The sequence below is a fragment of the Zootoca vivipara genome, chromosome 12 (genome assembly GCF_965207765.1).
Source record: "Zootoca vivipara chromosome 12, rZooViv2.hap1.1, whole genome shotgun sequence".
NCBI lineage: Eukaryota > Metazoa > Chordata > Lepidosauria > Squamata > Lacertidae > Zootoca > Zootoca vivipara.
Window position 1 is genome coordinate 8423389 of NC_142595.1, and position 20396 is coordinate 8443784.

Genomic DNA, 20396 nt, shown 5'->3' on the forward strand with positions numbered 1-20396 from the left:
CCGTGCGACATGACGTGTGATGCATGCGCACAACGGACACCCCACCCCCGGTTTGCCGCACCGGGCAGCCAGAAGGCTAGCAACGCCGCTGGGTTTGAGGGAGGTTACAGTTCAGGTGCAGATGAGGGGGAAAGCTGGGAAATAATGGAAAATAATGGGAGGAGGAGGAGGAGGAAGAAGAAGCACCAGGGGAGAGACAGCTGACGTTCTCAGACCCTGCTTCTCCCTGAACCTGGCAGGCATTGAAAGTAGGAGAGCAGAGATCTCAAAGGCAAACGGCCCTTTTCAGCATGCATAGTGATGCCTCAAGAGGAAGAAGGAGAGATGGCGGGGGCGGGGTTTCACTTGGAGCAACATCATTACTCCAAGAGGTTGCATTTCTAAGCCTCTCTCTGTGAATATTGAATAAACAGCATTGGTAAGAGCTTTCCTTGTCTTATCCATTCCTGGCAACCTACTGTGGGGGGTTGGATCCTTTGACACCTGACACTAGATGACTCTCGGGGTCCCTTCCAATTCTACAATTCTATGGTTTACAAAAGTGCTAAAATAGTGTGTTCTGTAGTCATTTGCATATACTCAGAATGCACCGTCAAGGTTTGTGATCATTGTGCCTTGTCCTACCCCAACCTGCATTGCAGGGGTTTGGACTGGATGGCCCTCAGGGGTCCCTTCCAACTCTATACTTCTATGATTCTAACCCTCTTTGCACCCCCATAAGCGCCTGCTCACATCATACAGTCTTCACCCGTAGTCAGAATCATACAACCTTTACACCACCAAACTGTAGGAAACTAAAGTCCGACTTGTGAAATGACTTTTAAACTGTAAGATCTTGAAAATAATTTCCTCTTCACTATGGAAAAAACATATTTTTCTCCGTAGAAGTATCTTGCTTTTCTAAGTGTTTTGCAGGGCGACGGCTGTGTCTTTGTGTGGCATTGAATATTGATGAGTTACAATACTATACTACAGCATAAATTAGTAGAAATCCAGAGAATTAACTCATAACTGAGAAATGCTTGTACTCTGTGAAGGGAAACATACTAGATTCTGCAGCAAGAAAATTCAAACTCACACAAAATACATTCACACAGATCAGCACAATATACTCAAATATGCCTAAAAGCTGCCAGATACATCTGTTTTATCCTTAACTTTTTAATAATCACATTTTGTGAATAATACATGATGGGGTGGTGTTTGGAAGGTACTGGCATAGCTCAGTTGGTTAGATCGTGGTGCTGATAATGCCAAGGTTGGGTGTTCGATCCCCCTATGGCAGCATTTCTCAACCACTGTTCCGCGGCACACTAGTGTGCCGCGAGACGCTGGCTGGTGTGCCGTGACGTGCGGCGACGAGAAGGGCGATTTGCATTGTCACGTGCCTGGCGGCCACCAATACACGACACTGACCCGCCGGAAAGGAAGCCAGCCGGGTCACGACGCGGGGCGAGCGCAGCTCTCAACAGCCACCACCACGGGAGGGTGGTTTTAGACAAACTTTAAGAAGCTGGCTGGATGAGCTCAACCTGAAACTTGCTGAGCAAAGGATTGTGCTGGCAGAGAAATCAGCGGCTTGTGAAGCCTTATTACAGGAGATTGCAACCAACACAGCAATTGGCAAGTGTTTCTTACAGTCATAATTATATAGTCAATATAGGGCGGCACAGAGTTAAATTTTTTAACTTTTTTAATGGTGGTGTGCCTTGTGATTTTTTTCATGGAACAAGTGTGCCTTGGCCCAAAAAAGGTTGAGAAACACTGCCCTATGGGGCAACTGCATATTCCTGCATTGCAGGGGGTTGATTCTCAGGGTCCCTTCCAACTCTGCGATTCAATGATTCTATGATTCTTTCCCTATTTTAAAAATGAAAAGCAGCATGTCGCTGAAAGCAGGGAGAGAGGAAGGGCCTGCTTCACCATTTACCTTCTTGCCAATTGTCTCTTCAATATTGTTGTCCCAAGCTGCTCTTAGAAGCAGAATTGTGGAGGAGAGAAAGAAATGAGGCATAGGAGAGGTTTATTGATTGATACATGATCAAAGTCTCTCTGTGTGTGAGAGAGGGGGGGGAGAGAGAGAGAGAATGAGACAGAGAGAGAGAGATTGCTTGTGCAAGTCATGAGATCTGGCTCCTCAGCACTGAATACTTTCCCCAGAGACTACATACACATTTTTCAAACATGTATCCCACAACCATCCAGGTCAGCGACTTGCTTCTTCTCTTTGTCTACTGAATGACAGGTGATTTCTGTATGGAAACACAGAACACGGCGCTTCAGATCTCCGTTCGGAATCGCAGCGTTGTGTCCGCCATTTTCTTCTTATAATCTTCATCAAATACCTCATTCTGAGCCACTGTAAAGTGATTCTTCCAGTCTCCAGCGATCCCTAGAAGAAAGAAGAATACAGTGGTACCTCGGTTTACAAACACAAGTGGTTCCGGAAGTCTGTACTTAACCTGAAGCGTACTTAACCTGAAGCGAACCTTCCCATTGAAAGCAATGGAAAGTGGATTAATCCATTCCAGACGGTCCGTGGAGTAGTCAACCTGAAGCATACTTAACCCGAGGTATGACTGTACGAATCAGATGCTCACGAGATCTCTGGAAAATTGAGCCGTTTTAAAAAGGTGCACAGTTGAGCGCTCTCGGTGGTAGATTAATCAACCAATGTTTTAATCAGCAAAGATACTGTATGTTTTATTTGGTAAACGCCAGTTTTAGTCCGGCTGGGAGGTAATGGGTCACCTGTTTACTTTAGCTGGGATAGCTCAACAGGTAGAACATGAGATTGTTAATCTTAGGGTTGTGGGTTCAAGCGCCACGTTGGCCAAAGGATTCCTGAATTGCAGGAGGTTAGACTAGAATCAGGGGTCAGCAAACTTTTTCAGCAGGGGGCCGGACCACTGTCCCTCAGACCTTGTGGGGGGCCAGGCTATTTGGGGGGGGGAATGAATGAATTCCTATGCCCCACAAATAACCCAGAGATGCGTTTTAAATAAAAGGACACATTCTACTCATGTAAAAACACGCTGATTCCCGGACCGTCCGCGGGCCTGATTTAGAAGGCGATTGGGCAGGATCTGGCCCCCAAGCCTTAGTTTGCCTACCCATGGACTACCCCACATGGTCTCTTCTAACTATATAGCAGAGGGCTAAAATTGGATATTACGGTAGCTATGCCCTTCTTCCACAGTTAGAGGCAGCAATAATAATAATAATAATAATAATAATAATAATAATAATAATAATAATAATAGTAATAATAATAATTTATTATTTATACCCCGCCCATCTGGCTGGGTTTCCCCAGCCACTCTCGGCGGCTTACAACAGAAACATTAAAATACACTAATTTCTTAAACATTAAAAGCCTCCCTAAACAGGGCTGCCTTCAGATGTCTTCTAAAAATCTGGTAGCTGTTTTCCTTTTTGACATCTGATGGGAGGGCGTTCCACAGGGCAGGCGCCACCACCGAGAAGGCCCTCTGCCTGGTTCCCTGCAACTTGGCTTCTCGCAATGAGGGAACCACCAGAAGGCCCTCGGAGCTGGACCTCAGTGTCCGGGCAGAACGATGGGGGTGGAGACGCTCCTTTAGGTATACTGGACCAAGGCCGTTTAGGGCTTTAAAGGTCAGCACCAACACTTTGAACTGTGCTTGGAAACGTACTGGGAGCCAATGTATATCTTTCAAGACCGGTGTTATGTGGTCTCGGCAGCCACTCCCAGTCACCACTCTAGCTGCCACATTCTGGATTAGTTGTAGTTTCTGGGTCACCTTCAAAGGTAGCCCCACGTAGAGCGCATTGCAGTAGTCCAGGCGAGAGATAACTAGAGCATGCACCACTCTGGCGAGACAGTCTGCAGGCAGGTAGGGTCTCAGCCTGCGTACCAGATGGAGCTGATAAGACAGCTGCCCTGGACACAGAATTGACCTGCACCTCCATGGACAGCTGTGAGTCCAAAATGACTCCCAGGCTGCGCACCTGGTCCTTCAGGGGCACAGTTACCCCATTCAGGACCAGGGAGTCCTCCACACCTGCCCGCCTCATGTCCCCCACAAACAGTACTTCTGTCTTGTCAGGATTCAACCTCAATGTTGCTGGAAATCTCAGAAGGGGGGAGTGCTGTTGTCCTCAGGCCCTTCTTGCAGGTTTCTTGCAGGCACCTGGCTGGCCACTGCAAGAACAGGATGCTGGGCCAATGGCCTAATGCAGCAGAACTCTTTTTATGTATTTATGGCTTTTCCTTCTAGCAAAAGTACCAATATTGAGGTTTTGGTATTATTGAGATGTATTGTTCAGTTGAATTGGGGTGGTTAATTAATCAATAACAGTAATAAAAACCTTAGTCCGTTATTGATCTGTTAAGTATCCTAAATCATTCAGGAATGGTGGTCAGAGAGGACGGGGCAAGTCTTTTACCTTTGCGCATAAATGGGGAGATGCTGTGGTCCATCACGGCAGCTGGAGCCATCCTATAGTTTGTGGCAGGATTGTTCTTCATCAGTTCAAAGGATGTGTTGTAGGCAATCTTATCCACAACAGAATCTGCCAGGTTCTTCCCCAAGAAATTTGCCACTTTCTTTATCTCACGCTTTGGATCCTATGGAAAACGGTGTTGAAATAGATCAGCATTTTGATGGTTCTCGGGCATTTGATGAAGCAATTGTGCTTCCAATTCAGCAAGCTTTGCTGAATATATAAAACCCGAATATATAAAAACCTGAATATATAAAATCTGAAGAAGTGTGCATGCACACCAAAGCTCATACCTATGACAAACTTAGTTGGTCTCTAAGGTGCTACTGGAAGGATTTTTTTATTTTGTTTTGACTGCGTCAGACCAACATGGCTACCTACCTGCAACTATATAAAACCCCACACAGGATAAAATGAAGGACACCCATTATCTTATTCCTGGACCCTTGGCCCGAGTCAGGAAGGCAATTCTTAAGATTTTCCACATTTTGAAAAACTTAAATTATACTGCATATAATCCCCTGCAAGATTTGGTTATTCTAATATGTCACATAAAATAACCTCAGGGATGTGTCCTGTTGGGTCCTACCTCTTTCATGTCTTCATAAAACAGGTATAGGATGGGGTGGCCGTTCCTCTTATCCCACCAGCTTTTCACATGGTCATACCAGGATCCAAAAGCCACTAAATTTTTAGAAAGAGCAGAGAAGTGGGGAAATAATAGATGGTTTATATATATATATATTTTTTTTTAAAAAAAAAACCCTAACAAGTTGAATCTTGTAATAGAATACAAGGGCCCATTGGCTAAATTGTAAACTGAGAAGTCCCCAGATCTAATCCTGTCTCAGTTACATATTTGCTAGGGGGCTTTAAGCAAGCCACACTTTTCTCAGCCTCAACTCCCCATCTGCAAAATAGAGGGAATGATGCTTGCCTACCTCCCAGGGTTGTTGTAAAGATCACTGGAAAAAACGTACACAAGGCATTTTGAACACTCAAAAGGGGGTGCACAAATGCCAAATGTTGTTTTTATTCTCACAATGATCTCAGCTTGCGGTAGCAGTAGTTTTCGACTAGCCACTGCTGCCTTATTCATTCATTCATTCGTTTGTTTCATAAAACTTGCACACTGCTTGCTTCTATTTGCACTGGCTATTTGCAATGTGCAGGCTCTGATATTACTCCAGATCAGCTATTGGCACAGCAGCATGAGAATAGATTGGCCAGGGGTGAGTTAGGCCAGGGGTTCTTAACATGTGGCCCATGGACCCTGTGAGCTTCAGGGGGTGGGTCTGGGCACCAGACACAAAAGGAAAGACCATGTGTGCAATAAAATTAAGTGCATGCAAAACTTCGTGTGTATGTATTTATAATTGCATTTTTTTCTGAAGAGATGGGGTCTATAGTTTTCATCAGATTCTCAAAGGGGCCTGTGAAGTATGACTGGTTAATTTCAGTCCATCATCATGTGTGTGGCCAGTTCCATTTATGGCAGCATTACTGAAATCTTAAAGAAAACTGTGGCTGCCCAATGCTAAAATGGCTATGAGATCAGAACCTAATTCCATTGACGTTCACTGTGCATTTCTGCATGAAGATGGTGGATCAACATAGATCTGTTGGTGCTGGATCTAATTCCTGTAGTCTTAACAGCTGTATGATGATAAGTATAATATAAACCACATATTTTTGCGCTTTGGCACACCCATGTCATGGCTAAAAATTGGCCGCTGTTTCTTTAATGCTGGGGGAGCTGAGTCAGCATGAGTCAGCGGCCTGGGCCTACGGTGACTCATGCAACCTTTCACCTAATTGTATTGTACCTGTATATATGTTAGTGGTGTTTGCTGGGGATTGGTTAGTTGGTTGGTTGGTTGGTTGGTTGGTTGCTTGCTTGCTTGCTTGCTTGGAGAAAGCTGGTGGTGTTGATGTCTGTATAGTTAGTCGTTCTGCAGTTAAAGGCTTCTAAGAATAAAAGCAGAATATACTCTGCAAGGACACTCTTTTCGTGGAGTCTTTTGTGCCAGGCAAAGCAAGTCAGAAGCTTTGCCATATTTTTTCAAAACACTGACAACACAGAGTTTTCTCCTGGCTTTATAGCTTAAATGCCTGGAGCGCACCACCACTTAGGTCATTCTTTGAGATGCTGATGAGAGCACTTAACTGGCTAGCTATTAACAAAGAAACTGGTTTGAGCAGCATCTTCTAGTACAGGGATCGGCAAGGTTCACTCCAGCGGAGATCCCTCCGTGGGCCGGATCGCATGTGCATGTAAGCGGACGCAATTTTCGGCGCCACGGAAACAAGTAGTGGCACCCGCCCTGTGCAACACCCTCCCACCAGATGTCAAAGAGAAAAACAACTACCAGACTTTTAGAAGACATCTGAAGGCAGCCCTGTTTAGGGAAGCTTTTAATGTTTAATAGATTGTTGTATTTTAATATTCTGTTGGAAGCTGCCCAGAGTGGCTGGGGAAACCCGGCCAGATGGGCGGGGTATAAATAATAAATTATTATTATAAGTCCCTGCACTGCACTGCACTGCACTGCACTGCACCGGTTTAGCACAGTGTGCGGGGACTCAACGAGTGGGCGGCTCAGTTTAGGGGCAGCTCGTGGGCCGGTTAAACGACCCCCGTGGGCTGCTTGTGGCCCATGGGCCTTAGTTTGCCTCCCCTCTTTCTAGTAGATCAGGGGTGCCCAAACTTTTTTCAAAGAGGGCCAGATTTGATGAAGTGAACATGCGTGAGGGCCGACCAAAGTTCTTGAGTTTTTTTGACCCCAAGAAATAAACTGCCACGGGGGCCAGATAAAACCAGCCAAGGGGTCGGATTAGGCCCCCAAAATGGACTTTGGGCATCCAAAGTACTAGATCACAGGTGTCAAACCCAAGGCCCGCGGGCCAAATGCGGCCCGCCAGACCTCCTCATGTGGCCCGCCGAGCGCCCCAGCCAGCAGGACCCAGCAGCGGGACCTTGCTGCTGAAGCGCCGCGCCGACAAACAGGCCGCTATCTGGAGGCGCGCGGGGAGCGCTCCGCTTGGAGACTACAGCTCCCAGGGGCTCCTTTCGGGAAACTGTTCTCGCCTCTTACTCTCGCGAGATGGCCCGCCGCCGCTCCCTTCCCCAACCCCACCTCTCGCAACTTCGGGCTCGCTTTCGGCGCGGTGGTTGAATGTGGGGCGGGGCGGTGGCGGCGATGGCAACGGGCTCCGCTGCCGCGTCGTGTCCTCCGACGAAGCTGTCCTTGTCGCCGTTCCTCCGGAAGCTCCGTAAGTCCTCCAAAGCCCCTCTCCCTTTCTGGCTAGAGGAGACAAGCGCGCTGGAGCTGCAGCCGCGGCTTCCAGAGGCGCCGGAATGAGCGACAGAGGCAGGGCTGGCTGCTGCTGCTGCTTCTCCCTCTCGCTCGCTCGCTCTGAACTACCCAATGAAGGGTTGCTTCACTGGGAGGGATCAAAAGAGCAGCGAGGGGTGTGGGGAGGGAGGGGGTGGGAGAAATGCAACAGTGGAGAAACTGAGGTCGGGCTGCCTTTAAATTGGAGTTTTTTAAAAAAGGTTTCAATCCAAGTGGGGGGGGGAGAAGGAAAAAATCAACTCCTCCTGATTCCCGAGGAAATCAGAAGCAGATTTCAAGACATTTAATCACACACAGGGTGTCACTCTCGTGTGTGTGTGTGTGTGTGTGTGTGTTATGCTTTTAAAAATCTGCTTCACCCAACAAGGACAGCGAATTTGGGTTTCCTGTAAATTTCCTAAATGGAGAACGATTGATTGGCGAAAAAGGGGAGGGGGAAGGGATGGGCGGCTAGCAAAGGAGCGGAGAAGAATGGCATATTATCTGGCAGGGGAGGGGTTGCAGGAGGGGGGCAGCCCTCCATTCCTCCCTGGATAGTTTATATAGATCAGGGGTGGCCAACTCCAGAGAGACTGCTTGAGTTGTTGAGCTTTTTTTAGGGAGATATATGGTCCGTTTTCTGAGGAACGAACAGAAGCAGCCACTAACGTTACGGAAAGGGTTAAACTCCGGCTTTACTTCCGCACAGGGAGAGGGGGCGGGGCCAGAAGGGCAGAGCCTCGCAGGGATCGACCAATAGACTAACTTGCAGGCTGCAGCTAGCTGCAACAGAATATTCTAAATTAGAGCGGTTTGAGAATTTGTTGAATATAAAACATTTTTACTTGTCCTAGATACCTGTGTGCTTTGCTGATTACTGGATCCATGGTCCCTTGTGTTCACATTAATGTTTGCATATCGTATGACTTATGAGGCTCAACCCAAGGCTGCACTTCCACACCCATTTATACAAACCTAAGCTCCATTGGGTATTAAAGATACATAGGCTTGCAGTGCAGAGAATTCTTACATTTGCCCTCTGCTCCATGAAGCGCCAGAGCAGGAGCCCCACCCAGCCCCCTTCTGCCCCCCCCAACCAGCAGGAATGAGGAAGGGCTGAAGGCTTCCTCACTCAGCCCCACACCCAAGCCCCTCTCCCCAGAGAACCCTGTGAGGCGCAGGGGGGTGATGGGGGACCCTTGTAAATCCATCTTCCTGAACAGCAGCTCCAAGCGTTTGGCAATATTTGTATGTTAAAAAAAATATACTGTCTGTTACCAAAAATCATTTTTCAATAAATTGTACAATAATTGTACATTTGAATATCTACTTGCCATTATTCTGACTATGTTTCTGCTTTCAGAGCTAGTTATTACTTACATTATTACAAAAAACAGTAATAATTGAATGCAGTGACAATAATTTATGATAATAAAGAGTGGACACATAGTCCTACAGATGCAACCGGCCCTTTGAGGGTGACCAAACTGCTGATGCGGCCCCCGATGAATTTGAGTTTGACACCCCTGTACTAGATTATAAATATCACTGGATGCAGGATCACAGGCTGAACTGACCCTCCACCCCAAACCCATAACAATACTTTATGTTTCCTGGGAAAGCGAAAAGTTTAGCTACATACAGTCGCGAATGGATGGGCAGACTTGCCTCTTCCAGCCATGAATTTCTCCAGGTAGTTGTCCCAGGGACCTGGCTCCGGGTGCAGCTTGTTCATCAAGTCAAAGTGGTAATAGGAGACAGCAACATCCTTTGCGTTGCGAGCCACGTAGATCATCTTCAGAGAAGGAAAGCAGGGGGGGAAACACACACAATCCAAATTGTACTGGTAGTTTTTCACACTAGGTACGTCTAGACCGGTGGATTTTTTTTGCAAAACTCTGAAACGAGCTGCCTTGTGGGCTTGGTGCCCAATAGGATTACCTTGCAGCCATTTTCCCAGAAGGACTTGGGAAGGAGGTCAATTGGGAGGTGGGTCTTCACCAGGCGAGGAGATGGCATCTGAGTTAATTGTTCTGTGCCTGGAGAACAAAAGAGTGTTACTAGGTAATATGGTTGAATAGTTGACCTGGGGCATGAAGGACAGTCTACATTGGCTCCCAGTACGTTTCCGAGCACAATTCAAAGTGTTGGTGCTGACCTTTAAAGCCCTAAACAGCCTCAGTCCAGTATACCTGAAGGAGCATCCCCACCCCCATCATTCAGCCCGGACACTGAGATCCAGCGCCAAGGGCCTTCTGGCGGTTCCCTCGCTACAAGAAGCCAAGTTACAGGGAACCAGGCAGAGGGCCTTCTCGGTAGTGGCACCCACCCTGTGGAATGCCCTCCCACCAGAGGTCAAAGAGAACAACCTTTAGAAGGCATCTTAAGGCAGCCCTGTTTAGGGAAGCTTTTAATGTTTGGTGGATTTCTGTATTTTAATGTTTTGTTGGAAGCCGCCCAGAGTGGCTGGGGGAACCCAGCCAGATGGGCGGGGTATAAATAATATATTATTATTATTATTATTATTATTATTATTATTATTATTATTATGTTCCTGTCGGCCATCATTACCTAGCTGTGGGCAGAAGAGGGAACTGTGGTGAGATCTGTGACCTGCCAGCCAAGGGAACTTCATTGCACCAGTAGGCTAAAGCATCTCAGGCCATGGATGAATCCCTAGAAAAAGCTTTCAGTATGGTAGTTGCAGGAAACCTTCACCCCATGCTCCCAGATATTACAGAACCATAGGATTGTGGGGTGGGTGACCCCCAGGATCATCTGCTCCAACCCCTTCCGATGCAGGAATATTCAGCTGCCCCATACAGGGATCGAACCTGCAACCTTTACATTATCAGCACCACGCTATAACCAACGGAGCTATCCAGCTGCTGAACTACGACGCTTATCAGCCTGAGAAAGCATGGACAACGGCCTGGCATGATGTGGTCCAGCAATATCTCATCTGGAGGGGCACAGATTCCCCACCCCTGTTCAATGATCTGAGAGACACCGCCCCAATCTCTGAGCGGTGCAAGACTCCAGAGGTTCCAGGCACTTAACCAGGGTTCAGTTTCCTTGGAATGAGGCACAGCGGAGACTGTGGTGTCTTTATGATATATTGTTTTTTTAAAGATATATACAACCTGAGCCTAGGATTTTGGGGGGGGGGGGTTCCAGCTTTAGACTCTGGGAAGATCCTGTCTCTCCCATGGCTGCCACGTTGGATTCAAACTGTTGGTCCCCATTGCACTGTGACCCACTTTTCTCCAGCTTGCAAACTGCTTCCCCAAACACAACTATTTTCCCTCTTGCTTACTCCAGCCTACTGCAATTCTGAAACTCCCTCTCCCAACTTTGCATTGTCTCTTGCAAAAAACCCAGAGCCCAGGGTGCGACGCACACCCTCTGCGTTCCTTAATGGCCCATCACCCTCTCCTTTGCGCTCTCTTAATGGTCCATCTCTTATAGGCAATTACTTCATCAGGAAGCCTGCCAGGGTTTGTTTGTTTTTTAACAAGGCTTATGCTAAATTTAAAGGGACCCAGGTGGCGCTGTGGGTTAAACCACAGAGTCTAGGGCTTGCTGATCAGAAGGTCGGCGGTTCGAATCCCTGCAACGGGGTGAGCTCCCGTTGCTCGGTCCCAGTTCCTACCCACCTAGCAGTTTGAAAGCACATGATTGAAAGTGCAAGGGACCGCTCCGGCGGGAAGGTAAACACCGTTTCCGTGCGCTGCTCTGGTTCGCCCGAAGCAGCTTTGTCATGCTGGCCACATGACCCGGAAGCTGTCTGCGGACAAATGCCGGCTCCCTCGGCCTATAGAGCGAGATGAGCGCCGCAACCCCAGAGTCGGACACGACTGGACCTGATGGTCAGGGGGCCCTTTACCTTTACCTATGCTAAATTCAATGTCTGGCGCCCCAGAATTAAAAGGAAGTGGTCCAGGCACCCCACAAATTTATAACAGTATTCTTCCCCACTATGGGAAATATTCCCAATAGCCATATTAGAAGACTGGGCTTTTGAGTTTTCACTGTGGTAGGGTTCCTGCTTCTAGTCATCCTCAGCGAGAGAGATGCTGGCATACAGCATGATTTTGAGACCTGCTTTGGATTTGGGTTGGCAGGTCCTTTGGGGGTGGTTCAGTGTATGCATTTAAGACTGCTGAGTCATTTATTTTTGGCTGGGATGCTACTCAACAATTTGTCATTGTGCATGCCTGCCCTCATCACTGCGTGATATACCCAGAGGTCGTTTTCCTCTGCTTCTGGTATATGAGTCTCCCCCATCTCTTCTTTCACTGTCTACACTGTCTGCCCCCCCAGAAGGTCTAAGGCAGTGTTTCCCAACCAGTGTGCCTCCAGATGTTTTGGGGCTACAACTCCCATCATTCCTGACCACTGGTCTTGCTAGCTAGGGATGATGGGAGTTGTAGTCCCAAAACATCTGGAGGCACACTGGTTGGGAAACACTGGTCTAAGGGACAGTGGACCGGCCCCCTGCTGGAAAAGTTTCCTGACCCCTGGTCTACAGCAGGCATAGGCAAACTTGGCCCTCCAGATGTTTTGAGACTACAATTCCCATCATCCCTGACCACTGGCCCTGTTAGCTAGGGATGATGGGAGTTGTAGTCCCAAAACATCTGGAGGGCCAGGTTTGCCTATGCCTGGTCTACAGGCTTTTCCTACAGGTCCACTTAAGGATAGTCCAAGAGCCAGGATAAGACTTCTTTGACTTGGGTCCAATCCAGCCCATGCCTCTCTCCTGATCTCCACTGCTAGTGATCACAGTGCTAGGCTGTTGCTTGAAGTGAGGTGAGCTGTCATCTCGCTCATTTTCAGGCAGAAGTAGTCGAGGCTCCATTTGCACTATGCATTTAAACCAGTATCATATCACTAAACAGTCATGGCTTCCCCCAAGGAATCCTGGGAAATGTAGTTTGTTAAGGGTGCTGCTGAGAGTTGTTAGGAGCCCCCGTTCACCTTCACAGTGCTACAATTCCCAAAGAAGAGGTGTAGGCTGTTAAGCCACTCTGTGAATTGTAGCTCTGTGAGCAGAAAACGGGCCTTCTAAGAGCTATCAGCACCCATAACAAACTATAGTTCCCACAATTCTTGGGGGGAGCCATGACTGCTTAAAGTGGTGTAATACTGCTTTAAATGCATGACAATGGTGGCCTAACCATCCTAATTTCCTCCCTCCACCTGCTCCCACTTCTTTTTTTTCTCCCTGTTTGGGCGCTGGATGTTATGAAGAGGGAAAACCAGCCTCTGAAAATTACGTGCTATCTAAACATATAAAATAGTCTTGCTCACCTGCCAGAAATGCAGGCTTCTGTTATGTTCCCTTTCCTCGAGGCAGGGAAGAGGAGCTTTGATCCTTGGCCAGAGATCAAGAAAAGATAGGAAAGCAGAAATCCGGAGGAAAGTGCTTATTCCTCCACCCACTTTAATTTTTACCTGTTCACCTCGGATCTCTGAAATGCAAGTTCTCTTGGGAACTAGCACGCAAGTGTACCTGCAGGCATCTCTCCTGGGGCAGCAAATTCCAGCATAGGCACTTTATTGAAAATTGCATCCCGTTTGCTTTTGTCGGGGTCGCCGTCGTTCCTAATCATGTCCACAATTTCACTCATCCATGTAGTGCCTGGAAACAAACAAACAAACAGAAACGAAAACTAAGGCAGGGAATTTTCTCAGAAGTCCAAATGGGCTGATACACCTCCAGCCAATGCCTTAAGATCAATAGGGGTGTCCTATGCAGCCAGTGGGTTGTAGGATGTGTTTTGAGGAACCCTCGAAAAGCTCCTAATACTTGAAATCTATTGACACACATAGGTTACAGCCATGCAGCTCAACCCCTATTGTGCTTACTAGGGTGCAAGTCTCGCTGTTTTCTTGTAGGGCTTACTCAGCCATACATGACTTGAGCCACAGACTCTCTATTAGCAGGCATAGGCAAACTCCAGCCCTCCAGATGTTTGGGACTACAATTCCCATCATCCCTAGCTAACAGGACCAGTGGTCAGGGAAGATGGGAATTGTAGTCCTAACATCTGGAGGGCCGGAGTTCGCCTATGCCTGCTCTATAGGGCACACTCTTCTTCAGGCATTCCCTAAATGTGTAAACACATGGGGGCGGGGCCATGGGGACAAAATGGCAGCTTGGCGTCTTCTTGTGCATTCTTGTACAAGATGGAAGCCCCCTTACAGGCGAGCCTTCTGTACTCCCTACACATTTCAGAAGGTCTTCAGACAGCTGCCCTCCTAAGTCAAAATGGCAATGATGGCAGTGAATGGGTGCAGGGGTGCCAAGTTGAATAAAATATTGGGGTTGGACCCAGGTAAGCCCCACCCTGCATAATCAGTCACATGACGCAGTGCACACACACCATTTGAATGGCAGTGCCCATCGACTTTGGTAGAGGTTGACCCCCTCAGATATTTTATTGGGGAGGGGCTGAAACCCCTTGGCCCCTAGGTTTTGGCTTCCTCTCATGGGCTTTGTGATGTTCTGGTGTTTATAAATAATAGTGTGTCCGTGTAATAAAATTAGAGTAATCAGGGCAAGTTAATAGGTGGGGTAAGTGTGTAGGAAAGAGGGGTGCAGGGCAGGGCCTTTCTGGTGGCTGCTCCCAGACTCTGGAACTCCCTCCCTGAAGAGACTAGACTGGCTCCCTCATTGCTGTCCTTCTGGCAGCAGGGGAAGACTTCCTTGTTCCAACAGGCTTCTGGGAACTGACTGCCACCGCTAGACACACCAAGATGGGCCACATCAGACAGCGAATTTTGGGCGGTCATCAAAAGGCAGCAGATTGTCAATGTGGTCCTCTTCCCCACACAACACTCACCAGATTTTGGGTAGGTGGATATCACGATATCATCAGGCCTGCTCTGGAAACGGTTGATCCTGTCCCAGTCAAAGGAGAATGCGCAGACCATGGGGATACCACGGACTATCTGCCAGTCCTGCCGCAGGTAAGCATCTGGGCTGCCCATCTTTGGGGAGGCGCCAGGCAGTGCAGTCAAAATAAGAGAAGACGAGAGGACCACCTGCAAGACACTTTGCCGAATAAAATACAGGAGGGGGAGAAGTGGAGCTACGGCTGAATCTTGGGGGGTCAAAGTCCCCAAATGATCAGCCAGAGAGGGACAGATGATGGGGCCAGTGGCAAACAGACCCATTGCCAGCACTTAGGCCAATTGTGGCCATGCTCTGCCCCCGGGTTCCACTCTGAGGGGGGTGTCACTTGGCGCCCCCACCCTCGAGACTCCCAAACCGAGCCTCTAGCCTCCTGGTAAAAAAGAGCTTTTACCGGGCTTTTTACCTGGAGTTTGTAGCTGGAGGTGCGCGGCTTTGGAGGCGCAGGGGGCGGCAAGACCCCACCACGTAACGACGCATGTGTCGTTACATAGCGACGTCGCCCCCCCCCCCGGGTGCATGGCAATTTGCTGCCCTGGGTGTCACGGCGCCTCGCTACGCCGCTGATAATATCCATTCTGCATTTTTAAGAACCCGATCATTTAGTTTGGCAGCACATAAACTTTGGAACTCCCTGCCTATTGAGATCGAGCAGGTGCCTTCACTGTAGTCTTCTTGCACCTACTAAAAAAACATCCTTGTTTAGACAAGCCTGCCCAGATGCTTAGAAAGTTGAGGTAATTTTAATCTGTTTTGGTTAATGTTTTGTATGTTTTAAAGTAGGGCTGTAAATTTTCCTCAACATTACTGTTTTCTCTTTTTGTTAACCGCTTTGAGGGTGTGTGGGGTTTTTTTTTTACAAGCAAGAGGTGTATAAACCTTATGAAATAAATAAATTTAAAATATTTTAAGGGCACGTGTTAAACTATATATTAATTTAAACACATACAGCATTATAAATCAGTCAGATATCATAAGATTTTCACAGAACAGCAACCGCTGTTCCAGCTAAAAGTCAGCCTTGCTGGAATGCACATGGCAGAGAGCATAAACTTCAAGCAAGAGACAACTCGAGAGAGAAGCGGGCAAAAAGAAGAAGTGAGTTTTTCAAAGATTTAGCGACAAAAATAGCAGCCATCTCATCAGAACCGACTCAAGAGCAGCCCCACCTCCCCCTCCACACACAGGCGTTATCTTTGAGCAGCAGTAGATCATTGCCAAAGCTTCTGCACAACCACGCCAAAAGGCAGGGCTGGCCCAAGACATTTTGACACCTGAGGCAAGCCACAAAACAGGGTCCCTCCCTGGCAGGAGGGGAATCATATCAACCATAGCAGGTGGCTGAAATGGGACTCAAAGGCTGTCGCAAGGCAGAAAGGGGCCTGCTTCGAATCATGTCAGAGTCTATTTGCCAAGAGGCTGCTGTAGAGGCAGCATCCAGAGCGGGGTGCCAAAGAGGCAGCAGATCCAGCCTCCAAGGAGCACATGGATTGGCGGCACTAACAGGTGATACATTCCTTGGAGGCTGGTTCTGCTACCCCGTGGGTCTTGCCGCCCGAGGCGGTCACCTCACCTTGCCTCGTGGCGGGGACTGGCCCTGCCGGGAGGATCTGAACAACTGTTGAGGATATCTAGGCCATAGCCCCATCCTGCAGGAACCAGCCGGCAAAAACTGCACCCCTGAATATTTCAAGTCACTCCTTGTTAAAGAGTAGCCGACAGATCTCCACCTCACATTAGAAGTTCAGGCACCTCGTCCCTCTTTGTTTTTGCAGCTTTCAAAGGCAAGCTTTACTCCAGAACTTTTAACATTTAACAACAGTTCCAAATTGAAGCGTTGCCTTTCCCCCTTCCTGCTCTGCTCCACTCCGCCTTGTTTCAACAAGTTCCCAAACCTGGAGCTCTGGTCAACTTTTGCAGGAAAAACAGACACTTGTATTCTAAAAAGCGGCGGCGTTATTTAGACGGACAAAAGGGGGAAACGGAGGCTTACCTTTCCTCATAGACAGATGGTACTGCTTGAGAGGTGAGAGTCATCCAGGAGGCGGTGTGTGATTTTTCACAGGGGATATAAACAGGGAAGGGTTCAGGGAAGCTTTCTTCACAAACAAAAGAAAATAAACCCTCGGGAACAGGGCCAAGGAAACCAAAGGTCTCAGTTGCCTGAACAGAGTGTGTGACATGTGGGAGGGGTTGGGGGATGGAAGCTGGGCTCGATGCCAGCGGAGAAAGAATGTCCTCAGCTGAATGGGTTTGAAATTAAAAAAAGTTTGAAGGAGAAGTCTGAAAACAGCCAAGTTAAGCCGCATCCGAAGGGAGAAGAAATCCCAAAAGCCTCCCATTGCTTGCTCTTGGTTTTCAAGAGATCTATCCTTCCTTCTTCCTAGTGTCATAAGAGAAACAATTCCCCTCTCCGATCATTGGTTTCTCTTATGACACTAGTCAATGTTTTCCCCCCTGACCTATATTTTCTGAACAAAATACGATGTGTGGGCAAGGTTGCCAACTGTCCCTGCTGGCGATTCTCAACAGGAAGCCAGAGTCAGCTTTGCTAGCCATCGTACCACACCGTAGGCTTGTTGCAAACCAGGGACTGGGAGCCTGTGGGACTCACCAGTCCTAGCCAGCATAGTCAGTGTTCAGGGATGATAGGAGCTGGGAATCCCATAATGTCTGGCAAGGCCATGGTCCCTCACCCTGTTATAAACAACCCGGAGCCTGGCCTGCAAAATTCACTATGTGCAACATTGCAGGGCGGTCGTAAGTAATTCGGTTCCAGCCACAGCCCCTTCCAATGTGAAATACGTGGGCAATGACTGTACCGGCTCTGTTCTGTTGATGTTTTAATGTCTCGTGCTAAAATAATAAGAGAGTTAGAGAGGCCAAGGACTTTCCCCTCTGCTGCTACCTTTCGGATTTGTTTGTTTTTCAGGTGAGTAAGGGCATACATACAAGGGCCCGATCCTTGCCAGATTAGCAATTTGAATTCATCCATTCATTTCTGTGGGAAGCACTCACTTCTGTTCCTGAGGATGTTTAGAAATAGGTTTTCCTTGTGAACGAGGAACCAACCCAGACAACAGTGGTTTCTACACTTCGTTTCTCTGCCGGCATGTTCTGGTTACACCATTCTGTCCTTCCCTTAGAGCCGTAGCTACGGGGTGGGAGGCTAGCTGGGTTTTTTGCCCCAGATGAAGTCTCCAGAGGGGTGCCAATGAGGCTCCCAGCATGTTCATGTGTGGACACACAAATGCATGGGGTGTATGAGTGAGCCAAACCGGGTCTTTGACCTGGGTGAAATGAAGCTTACCAGGCATTCAGGTGAACATGTGAGGGTTCCAATTGTTTTGTGGGTCAGGTGCGTGCAGATGCAGGCTCTGCCCCTCAATGTTCCCTGCACGCTTGGGCTCCTCTCAGGCCATCATAGGTTCAGAGCAAAGGTCTGCAGGAGGTTTCTACGCTCGGTCAGCTGCACGCTTCGAAGTGTCTGTGCAATTGGGCATACCTGCCCAGTTGCTGTCAGAGAAATAAGGGACCGGGCCGAAAATAGCAGACCAAAAGTAGCGCTGCCGCCATTTTGGAACTGGGTGGAGCATGCTCAGAAGTGACTTGATGCTGCTTTGCCCAGTTCCAAAATGGCCGTCGCACCAGAAGTCGCACTGCAGCCATTTTGGAACTAGACAGAGCAGCATCAAAAGTTGCTTCTGAGCATGCTCCGCCCAGTTCCAAAATGGCCGTCACGCCAGAATAAACCGGGGGAAAACAAAAAAAAAATCCGTTTTTTCAGCTAGGAACAGCTGGAAAAACGGGGGTTTCCCGGGGAAAACAGGAGACTTGGCAGCTATGGCAATTGGGATCCCTGCCCCATGAAAGGCCAAGAGAAGAGCCCAAGCGCATTGGGATTTTGAGAACAGGCCTTATGTAGACACCCCTTGCCCCTGTGCGTAGGTTTGACCCTCACATGTTCAAATGAGCACTCAAAGAGAGCTTCAGCCTCTTAACAATCCATGCCATTGAGGTATTGCAGGTTCCTCCTCCTCAGGGCTGAATTTAGGTTCGATGAGGCCCTGAGCTACTGAAGGTAATCGGACCCTTTATACGTCCAGCTGTCCTTTGTCAACAACAAATTGCCACTGGTTTTTTTGTGTTGAATATATGCTATTTTGTAATTTATGGACCTAATAGGTATCTAAAGCCATTTGCACAAAACAAAATATGTAATTTATCAAAGTAATTGTTGAACAGAAATACAGTTAAGAAGAAGCATACAGTCATACCTCGGTTTAAGTACGCCTCGGTTTGAGTATTTTCAGTTTAAGTACTCCGCGGACCTGTCTGGAATGTATTAATCCACTTTCCATTACTTTCAATGGGAAAGTTCGCTTCAGGTTAAGTACGCTTCAAGTTGAGTACGGACTTCCAGAACCAATTACACTCATACTTCAGGTTAAGTACACTTCAGGTTGAGTACTCCGCGGACCCATCTGGAACAGATTAATCCACTTTCCATTACTTTCAGTGGGAAAGTTCGCTTCAGGTTAAGTACACTTCAGTTTAAGTACTCCATGGACCATCTGGAACGGATTAATCCACTTTCCATTACTTTCAGTGGGAAAGTTCGCTTCAGGTTAAGTACGCTTCAGGTTAAGTACAGACTTCCAGAACCAATTGTGTTTGTAAACTGAGGTACCACTGTATTAATAGTGAAATACAATTAAGAAGAAGTATATTAAGAGTGAAAGAATTATGAAGCTCTAACTTAAAATGATTTTTTATTCCTAACAAACTTAATAATGCAAACAACAGTGGCATTTGGTGATAACGAAAGTTCCTTTAGAAACACAATTTACAAAGACTCATAATCTAGTCTCTAGAAATGAGCAAACCAGTGATATTTTAGGGAGCAGGCTAGCAGGCAGGGTCCATTACTTACACCATAGGAGCCTACACAACACAAAACACTGTTGCTGCATGTAGGTTTTATTTTATTTGTTTTTTATCTTATATTTTGGAAATGTACATCCAGGTATTTTTCCCTTTAATTTTTCAGGGGCCCCCAAGAGAGTGGGGCCCTAAGCTATAGCTTCTTTAGCTTATACGTGCAGTAAATCTGGCCAATGCTCCTCTTCCTGCAGGTTGTTCTTGCCAGAAGTCCAGACTGGCTCTTTACAGGGGGTGTAGGGCCCATACAACAAGGACCCAGGTGGCGCTGTGGGTTAAACCACTGAGCCTAGGGCTTGCTGATCAGAAGGTCGGCGGTTCGAATCCCTGTGACGGGGTGAGCTCCCGTTGCTCGGTCCTAGCTCCTGCCAACCTAGCAGTTCGAAAGCACCTCAAAGTGCAAGTAGATAAATAGGAACCGCTACAGCAGGAAGGTAAACAGCGTTTCCATGTGCTGCTCTGGTTTGCCTGAAGCAGCTTTGTCATGCTGGCCACATGACCTGGAAGCTATACGCCGGCTCCCTCGGCCAATAATGCGAGATGAGCGTGCAACCCCAGAGTCGGTCACGACTGGACCTAATGGTCAGGGGTCCCTTTACCTTTTTAGGGCCCATACAATCCAAGGCCACAGATTACCCACCCATTTTTTCCTAAATATAGCTATGTTTCCCTGTCCTCCTGTTCCAGTCACTCATTTGTCGGTTTTCAGCCTTTCA

The 20396-nt window shown here is 47.8% G+C and overlaps 1 protein-coding gene across 5 annotated transcripts; it reads right to left on the reverse strand.

Moving 5' to 3' along the window:
• Positions 1-1141: 1141 nt before the first annotated feature.
• Positions 1142-17443, reverse strand: LOC118094576 (sulfotransferase 1B1-like). 5 transcript variants are annotated; one of them, XM_060282250.2, is made up of 8 exons: positions 16733-17443; positions 14669-14870; positions 13336-13464; positions 9762-9859; positions 9489-9615; positions 5075-5169; positions 4429-4609; positions 1142-2392 (listed from the first exon to the last, which is right to left on the reverse strand). In XM_060282250.2, exons 2-8 carry the CDS (start codon positions 14814-14816, stop codon positions 2280-2282), a joined length of 891 nt encoding a protein of 296 aa, XP_060138233.1. In that variant the 5' UTR covers positions 14817-14870; positions 16733-17443; the 3' UTR covers positions 1142-2279. The 5 variants fall into 5 exon arrangements, with proteins under 5 accessions (XP_060138233.1, XP_060138234.1, XP_034990994.1 ...); XM_060282251.2 differs by having other exon boundaries at positions 14669-14816; positions 16733-16915; XM_035135103.3 differs by having other exon boundaries at positions 14669-14880; positions 16733-16898.
• Positions 17444-20396: the final 2953 nt, after the last annotated feature.

Excerpts from the sequence above, each read along its gene's own strand:
- LOC118094576 (XM_035135103.3), bottom strand. The coding sequence starts at position 16,776 with ATGACTCTCACCTCTCAAGCAGTACCATCTGTCTATGAGGAAAG. Across the intron at positions 5,170-9,488 it reads GAAATTCATGGCTGGAAGAG|TGGCTTTTGGATCCTGGTAT; the intron begins GCAAGTCTGCCC and ends CTAAAAATTTAG. Across the intron at positions 4,610-5,074 it reads TTTATGAAGACATGAAAGAG|GATCCAAAGCGTGAGATAAA; the intron begins GTAGGACCCAAC and ends CGTTTTCCATAG.